This window comes from Pyricularia grisea, assembly GCF_004355905.1.
Source record: "Pyricularia grisea strain NI907 chromosome Unknown Pyricularia_grisea_NI907_Scaffold_1, whole genome shotgun sequence".
Classification (NCBI taxonomy): domain Eukaryota; kingdom Fungi; phylum Ascomycota; class Sordariomycetes; order Magnaporthales; family Pyriculariaceae; genus Pyricularia; species Pyricularia grisea.
This window is the reverse complement of record NW_022156716.1, coordinates 6,467,168-6,475,709: the sequence shown is the minus strand read 5'-3', so window position 1 is coordinate 6,475,709 and position 8,542 is coordinate 6,467,168. Positions and strand designations below refer to the sequence as shown.

The window sequence follows — 8,542 nt, the reverse complement described above, 5'->3', positions numbered from 1 at the left end:
GGGGGGGGGGGCGGTTTTTATTTTGCTTTTTCCACACCGCTTCCCCAGTATTTGCCAAGGATGCACAACAAACGCCACCCCTGGACCCTTCTGGACCACCATTCCTGTTTTGTGTTGTGCAGCTTGCTAATTCAATCCACCTCGGGAACAGTAACCCCTGGGGTGCCAAAGGCCGGGGCATCTGGGAAGGAGCATACTCGGACGGATCCAAGGAGTGGAACCGACAAGTGCAGGAGGAGCTGGGCCACTCCTTTGGCAGCGACTCGGTCTTCTGGATCACGTACGACGACCTCCTCCGCAAGTTCCAACATGTCGACCGCACGCGGCTGTTCAGCGACCCGGACTGGCGCGTCAGCCAGCGCTGGATCGGCGTCGACGTGCCGTGGCGCGCCCAGTACCACGAAAAGTTCCACGTCAAGCTGACCAGGGACTCGCCGCTGGTGCTGGTGCTGTCGCAGCTCGACGACCGCTACTTCAAGGGCCTGCGCGGCCAGTACGTCTTTGACCTGCACTTCCGCGTGCACGAGCAAGGGCGGCCCGACGCCGAGGACTACATCGTCCGCTCGCACGCAAACTACCTCATGGAGCGGTCCGTCGGCGTCGAGCTGCCCGACATGGCCGCCGGCAACTATAGCATATGGATCTGCGTCAGCGGCGAGCGGCTCAACGGCTCGTCCAGCGTCGAGGAGGTCGTCGCCAGGGAGTGCCGTGCCCGCGTCGAGAACGAGAAGCTCGCTCAGGTCGGCAGGGCATATGACCTAGCCCACAGCAAGGCCGCTGCCCACCTGGCCGAGGTGGCGCGGCAGCGCCGGGCCTGCGATCACTCCAAGGCCGACGAGGAGCGCAAGAAGGAGAGGAAGGCCAATTGGGAGAGGAGGCGCCTGCAGACGGTCGTGCACAAGAAGCAGAGGGACAAGAACCTGGCCAAGAGGGAACGTAGAAAGAAGGAGAGAAGGGAGGCTGCTGAGAAGAAGAAGGCTGAGGAAGAAGCCGCAAAATTAGCGGCCGAACCCAAGGTCGAGGAGAAGAAGGCCGAGGATGTGAAGACGGACGACGCAGACAAGAGCCAGACCGAGAAGCCTGCCGCAGAGACGGCCGAGACCCCAGCAGACGAGCCCAACGCAACAGACGAGGATGTCGTAGTGGAGACGCCCACCAACGCCGACGAGCCAAATAACGAGGCAGACAAGCAAGCTGTCGACACAAAGCCAACGCACATTGACGCCCCGACCGACCCCTCTTCCAGCTCAGAGTGCAAGCAAGACGCCGAAAGCATCACCTCCAGCGACAGTTCGCCCCAAGACACACCAATGGACACCCCCCAGAGCGAAAAGTCAGACACGGTCACGCCAGGCCCCGACACCGACAACGGCAGCAGCGAAAAGGTGCCGGTGCCGCCAGTGACAGGCGGTCCACCACCGGAACCCGAGTCGACCGACAGCAAAGCGACCAACACCCTGCCAATCGTGTGCCAATACCACAAAGAGCAGCAGGCCGAGGCCCAGAAGCAACTGCTCGCCGCTCAAGAAGAGCAAAAGAAGCTGGAGCAGCAACAACGAGAGCAGCAAGAGCATCAGCAGCAACAACAGGCCCAAAACCAGCGAGACCCATACTCGGAGGATGACTCGTCCGACTCCCCCGTCAGCGACTGGGACGACCTGTTCGACTCGTCCGACGACGACACGGCCAACCCCAAGGTCCAGCTGCGGGAGCAGACTGCCGCCGCCCAGGCCGCGGGCTTGCCGAACCCGGTGCTGGTCGACATCGACGAGACGGACAATGAGGACGCGCGCGCCGAGCCCTGGAACGCCGTCTGCGTTGTTGGGTTCAGGGTCTACAGCAAGGACGAGGCGCTCGAGCTGAGAGTCGTCATGGAGGGTGGCGGGCTGTCCGAGGGCGGCATGGGCGAGAAGGGGGAGATGGATCTCGACGACGCCATGAACAACGCCGGCGGGGCCAGGAGCGAAGTCAAGAAGGATGAGACAAATAAAGAGGACGGCGGTGGGGAGTTGGCCAAGTATGCCACCATCGTAAGCAAGGACGGTGAAGAGTATGAGAAGGCTGCTGTGCCGCCTGTTTCTACAAAGGACGGAGAAGATAAATCATGATCACCATGGACTACTAGAGCATTTGTTTTTTTTGGGGCTTGAATAGCTTTGTGTTTGATTGCTAAACAGCGAGGCGCCTCGGGAGTGTGGACTTTTCTCCTTGGGTTATGAGATTGATATAAATACATGTGAACCACCCCTGGGTATCAAAGGTGTCTAGGTGAGACCATAGACATGAGACAAAGTATCTTGTGAAAAGCAAACCACCACCTTAAAGTGCATATCAGTAAAACAGTACAAAATCGCTCTTCCCGGAGCTCGGACTAAAAACATTAAGTGATGGTGAAATAAACCCGTTCCAGCCATTGCCTGGCCTGCAAGCTAAACCAGGGATAGGCTGAGTGTCGAGATATAATGACAGTCCTGAAAGCAATGCTTACAAGAGAAAAGACAGGTCGTCATGTAAAAGTGAACTCAAATCAAAGAAAAATCAAACAATCAATGAGGTGCAAAATTGACCATGCAAGACCGCCTGGGTTCGGTCTTTGTCCCTGCCATTGCTATCCTCCAATAAAGCATTCCAATCTCGTTCGTTCTGACAAGCTTTTCCTATCATAAATAGAGATCGATCTTTTGGGGCTGGCTGTTCCTTTGAGTGTTCACCGATGTGTGCTCGTTCGTCACCGCCCACCCGTTCATAATTCGTGTGATCATGATAATGTCGTACAGTCGTGAAATCATAAGTGAATACCCAATGACAATTTGTGTCTGCCGGGTGTTTCGTTTCTTTTTGTTCTTCTTTTTTTGTTGTTTTGATGGTTGGCTCTTGTTCTCCTGCTGGAGAGCAAATCAATTGATATTGTGAGCCAGCCTGTACTCGTCGTACTCCCTGCTTCTCCTTTCGTACTCTTTGATGATGCGCCAGCCCTTGTACTTTGCCCACGCCCTCATCCGCTCGTCCTCGACAAAGTCTTCGGCTGTCAAGTTGTTCATACGTTGCGTGTTCGAGTGGTTATAAAGTTCCTCGTTCGAGGCGGCGTCGAGAGGGGACGGGGGGATTCGGGATCTCTGATAACGATGTTGCCACATCGTTAGCCGAAACTTCAAAGGTTTCAACAACCAATGAGTCTGATCATTCACAGTTTCCTCCGCATCAGGTAGAGGCAGATACTGGGGCAGAGTAGGTAATGGCGAGGGCGGGGGCGAAGGAGGGTTGACGGACAAGGGAGGGTTCTGATTTGCGCCAGGAGGCGGGTTCTCAGGTAATTGACGGCGGGCTGTCCAATCGGCCCACCTTGCGTGAAGCCTAGCTCTGTTTGTTTGATATACTCCCCACGACCGATAGAAGAAAATGGTCATGACGCCCATGAGGATAATTAGGGCGCATATCCCACCGCCAAGGATAGCAAAGTTGTCCTCTATAGCTGTGACTCCATCCCAGAAGGCATTTCCTGGCTGAGGCTTCATGATCGTCCGCGCAAGAGCTAGACACTCAAAGGTGCAGACAAACGATGACGCAAAGATTGTCACCGAGGTCATTACAATAGAGTAGTTGAGGATGGATGTGATATTGCGCTCAAAGGTTCGAGTTGTGTGAAGGGTCATGAAGACAGCGCTTTCGACGGAATCGACAAGGCACATGCCAACTGTATATAGAGATGAAAAGTTAGCTGGCGCCAAAGAATAGTGCAAGGGTATTATTTGCATGGTCAAGAGGAGACAGGGCTATGATTGATGGAGTGTTCCCAAGCTTACCAGCGAAAAGGGCCGGGTAGATCAGAATCAACCAGATGTTGGCTTGGGCGACCTGAATGCTGGTCAAGCCCAAGAGAGCAATCTTGGCACTAGTGCCGAAGCTGAGGCCAAAGAGCATACCCGTAGGGAACATCTTCCAGGGTCTGTCGATCATCTTGTAGAATTTCCCGGATACCTTGAAAAACCTCTCCCTCAACTTCCAGCACTTGTCGAGACGCTCAAAATAGTTGAGTCGTTGACTGGCGACGAGGAGCTGGGCCTCGGGCTCGTTCTCTTCATCTTCAAATACCGTAGGATATGCCTCCTCGTCAATCAGCTCTTCCAGGATTGCACCATCTCCGGTGGCCTCAACAATGTCGCGGGGGATACAAATGTCAAAGGGAGGACGCCTGACGCGACCTTCTACCTCGGCCTTGAGCTTGTAACAGACTTGATAGAGGACCCAGATGTTTGTCCCACAGAGAGCAGCCAGGTAAATGGTTGAGATACTTGTACCAACGAGGCTGCCAATCTGGGAGATGTTGCCGAAATTCTTGACGAAAGCACCGCCGGTAGCCGCCACCACAATGCAAGTCATGATGACAATGGTAGAGTAGCCGAGCGAGAACCAAAATCCAATTGTGCAGGGACGCTGGCCGTTGGCGATCAGGCGTCGAGTAACCAGGTTGATGAGCGCAACGTTGGGGGCATCCAGGGCATGACGAAGGCCAAGAATCCAAGACAAAGCAATCGAGGGATAAAGCTTTGGGTGAAAGTAGACAATGGTTCCGACGACAGCCCAGACAATGATATTGATGAGGATTGTGAGAAAGGTGATACCCCAGACGGGAATCGGGATAGCTCTGGCGATCATGCGGATGGGGTATTTGGGAAGGAATCGGTTGTTTGACGGCCGGCGAGCATTTGCGAGGGCCGTAGCACGCATATACTCTCGTAGACCATTGCTGTTCGCGTCTTCAGGCCAGCCACCTGGAGGTGGGAGCAGCGGAGTACGTTCGCCTATTAAAGAACCCGGAGCCCGATCGCGATGATGACGGGTAGTCGCCATGTTGGCGCGATTGACTGGCAGTGCAGGAGAGTATGGAAGAGATTGTCTGCGACGATCTCGCTCATAACACTCGGCAAGATCCATGATCAAGCTAGTGAACGAGAAGTGACTTGGTTCGGTTGGTGATCAAAACGTCGGTTTGGCGGAGAAAACAGAATGATAATGATACTAGACGAGTTGTTTCGTGATAGGATCGATAAAAAACGCCTCTCTTGATCTCCTACATGAAGTGTAGGATCGCGAGATGGGTTATTGAAGAGATTCAGAAAAGATTGTTGAAAAAGTATCGCGAGAGAAGGAAAGGTTAGAGATGAAAGAAAAGAGAAGTAGAAGACGAGAAGATTGGGATAAAGGAAAAGAATACCCCGCCAACTTTGCTTGCGAGTAGATGATGTAGAGAGTTCCCCGCCAGTTCGTGATCAATAAGGGGCTTCAGAGGGGGAAGGCACGTCGAAGAAGTGCCTACTTAGCTCTGATAGGTTCAAGGACGTTTGTGGGCAAGTGACGTAGACGTGGTCGGTGCGGAGGAGGACAACCGATAGTGTTGATGGTCAGTTCAAGCTGTGGTGAGTGAAATCTGAGGACATGGTGACCTGCTCGTTCAGGATCACTCGAGCTTTCAAATACATCCGGGTACATACTGTTCAGAACTTTACGGCGTTTGTCCTGTCAGGCTGTCAGTACTGTCCTGGCCACTACTTGTAGCATCAGGGGAGCTTTTGGATCATCTACAATTAGTGACCAATATATACTTGCTACATGATGATTTATGCTTGAATCACAGACGCTTGATATCAACACACTTCAGAAGCCTGAAAAAAATTATCTACGGTACACAAGTACTGAATTTCAGTCCGACTTGGTTGGAAACAGCGGATAACTAACTACTTGCGGGAACAACAGCCGTCCGTGATTTCCCATTGCGAGCTTAGAATTCAAGATCGACACAAATAATCCCCAGCCTTTATCCTTGAATGAGGTACTTTGCTATCATGATAACACAACCAAATGAAGGAATTGGGTGAAATTCTGCCTTTGACCTTGAGCTACGGCCCGTATTGATGATATACACCGTATGGAATTCCCCGCCCAATCGGTTCATCAGAGCTCTAAGGAGTGCGTCCACACAAGAGCCGCGTGACTGCCTGATGCAGCAGGTCGCCAAGGGCAGCACAACAGGACCATGCTCAGAACTTAATGTTAGTTGGTCCAATCAGCTTTGTTTAACGCGGTCGTTTATATGGATGAGAGTAAAATAAAAATAAAAATAAAAAGTTTGGGATCACAGTGAATTTTGTGGGATCCGTAACATGTTCGGAAATCTAGATATAAATGGAACATCAATAAGAGTAATAAAACAAATGATTTCAAGTTCCCCTTCCATTAATTGCTGCAATGCGCTGTTCAATTCCTGCCGCGCCCTGTTTTAGTTACCACGAGCGCCGCCAATACTGTGCTCAATGCTATCGTCGGCGCGAACTCTCTAAAGGTTCGTTCTGACAAAAACCCTGTTACCGCGAGAGGCACCTGATGAGCACGGGGTCTGTTTTATGTGACTTTCAAAATGCGTTAGTTTGTCGGCTTACCATGAACTGTTTATTTGTACGTAGGCTTGTGGAACTGTGATTAAATTGGAATCCTGCAGCTGTATGGATTGCGCCCAAGATTAAACATACAAACTGTTGATAGGAATAGAGTGATCGCTGCGATCGGTAAAAACAATATAACAATTAAACGGTATTCTCATACATAATATCTATCGTTCTGTAACTATCTACAATCCTGCAAAGATCCGTTAAAATTTCTGTTACGTGTTTTAAAATCACGTATCGCCATACGTAATCTACCCACACGCATATTTGCCCGCGAATAAATACAGGCTATTTTTTATATTAATTGCAAATATACGTATCCTTTAAACCCGTAAATAATTATTAATAAATAAATAAAAAAAAAATAACGCGTTTGGAAAATTGTAAAATTTCTTAACGTTATAAACGAATATTTTATTCTAACCGTTTTTTAATAAATAGGGGGAATTTTATTATTTTTTAATAATAATAAAATAACCTTTTATTTACGTAAACGTTTAATTTATTATAAATAACCAACTATAATACGAAAATTTAATAAAAATTTTATAGTATAATAATTACCGATTTTTTTTTAATCCGTTTATAAATAAACCGTTTTTTTTTAATTCGTAATTTTTTCGTTTTAACTTTCCAATTTACGTTTTATTAAATTTATTATAAATAGGCCATTTATTTCCAACGATTATTTAATAAATATATTATCGCTAATATAAATTAAAAAATAATTAAACCATTATTTTTTAACCTGGCGGTTTGCGCTATTAATAATTTTACGCCCGCCGGTTTTACCCGGTATTTTTTATTTTCGGGCCGTTTTAAAATTTTTACGTTTACCGTTACCGCCGCCGTTACCCCCGCCCCTATTATTACCGTTATTATTACCGTTACCCCTACCGTTATTATTTTTACCGGTATTTGTAAAAATAAAAAATTTATTACCGGTACCCGTAAAAATAAAAAATTTATTACCGGTACCCGTAAAAATAAAAAATTTATTACCGGTACCCGTAAAAGTAAAAAAATTTTACCGTTACGCCCGTTAATCGGATTATTAAAATTAAAAACAAATATACGTATTTTTTTTTCCGTTTATTTTTCGTTTAATTGTTTAAAATTAATAATTTATATATAATACGCGTTTTTATTATTACCGCCCCCCCGCCCCCGCCCCGCCGCCGGCATAATCCGGCCAAAATTTTATTTAAATTATTTGCGTTTTATTTTTACGGGCAAATAAAGGTCCGGTAATTTCGCGGTTTACCGTAAAACAAATCCGTTTTTTAAACGATATTATAAATATATTTCCGGGCATTTTTACGAAAAAATTCCCGTTTTCGCCCGTTTTTTTACCGTCCGTTTTTTAGCGATTATCGCCAAAGGCGATAAAATTGTAAATTATAATATTTACCGTTTTTTCCTTTTTTATTTAATATTAACGTATATTTTAAACGATTATTAAATAACGTTCCGTTATTAAAAGGATATTAAAAATTTGGGAAAAGGAAAAAGAAGGTAATAACGTAACCGTAACGGCCATATTGGCCGAAAAAAAAAAGGAGGCCAAACGGGCCGTTTTACAATTTGTAAAAATTTTATTTTAATTTGTTGGTTATTTTTTACGGGTCCTTTTCGGGGGTTAAAAAATTTTTATTTTTCGTATTTTTTTTAGGGGGTAAATATTAATTTATACGTTATATTTTGCTTATATTATACCCTATATCGTAATTTTTTTTCGCATTTTTTTATTAATTACGTTATATTTAACCTTTTATACGTATTCGTAATTTATTCGTTAATATTAGATTTTTTAACGCGTTATTCGGGTATTTTTTCGTTATAACGTTTGTAAAGTTATTTAATTTATTAATTTATCGGATGTTTTAAATTTTACGTTTTTATACAATTATTTAATCGTTATAATATCGATTATTAATTTTTTTTTTACAATGGTTCCAAATTATATTAAATAATCGTATAATAATTTAAAATTTATATAAATTACGAAATTTAAAAGCGGTAGGCCGTTACGTTTACAAATTATTCGGAACGTACGCGTTAATATAAAACCTATATTTAGGCCGTTTATTATACCGTAA

General features: G+C 46.3%; 2 protein-coding genes across 2 annotated transcripts in view; one reads left to right on the top strand and one right to left on the bottom strand.

Moving 5' to 3' along the window:
* The window catches only part of PgNI_02005 (uncharacterized protein), a 4,928-nt gene extending 2,616 nt beyond the window's left edge, over positions 1 to 2,312 (top strand). The window contains exon 4 of the mRNA XM_031122076.1: positions 152 to 2,312. Coding sequence (XP_030986271.1) covers positions 152 to 2,108 — 1,957 coding nt within the window. The 3' untranslated portion in view covers positions 2,109 to 2,312. The remainder of the gene's footprint in view (positions 1 to 151) is intronic.
* A 585-nt stretch (positions 2,313 to 2,897) lies between these two features.
* On the bottom strand, positions 2,898 to 4,935 carry PgNI_02004 (uncharacterized protein; the record flags this gene model as incomplete). Its single annotated transcript, XM_031122075.1, has 2 exons — positions 2,898 to 3,694; positions 3,804 to 4,935. 2 exons carry the CDS (start codon positions 4,933 to 4,935, stop codon positions 2,898 to 2,900), a joined length of 1,929 nt encoding a protein of 642 aa, XP_030986272.1.
* Positions 4,936 to 8,542: the final 3,607 nt, after the last annotated feature.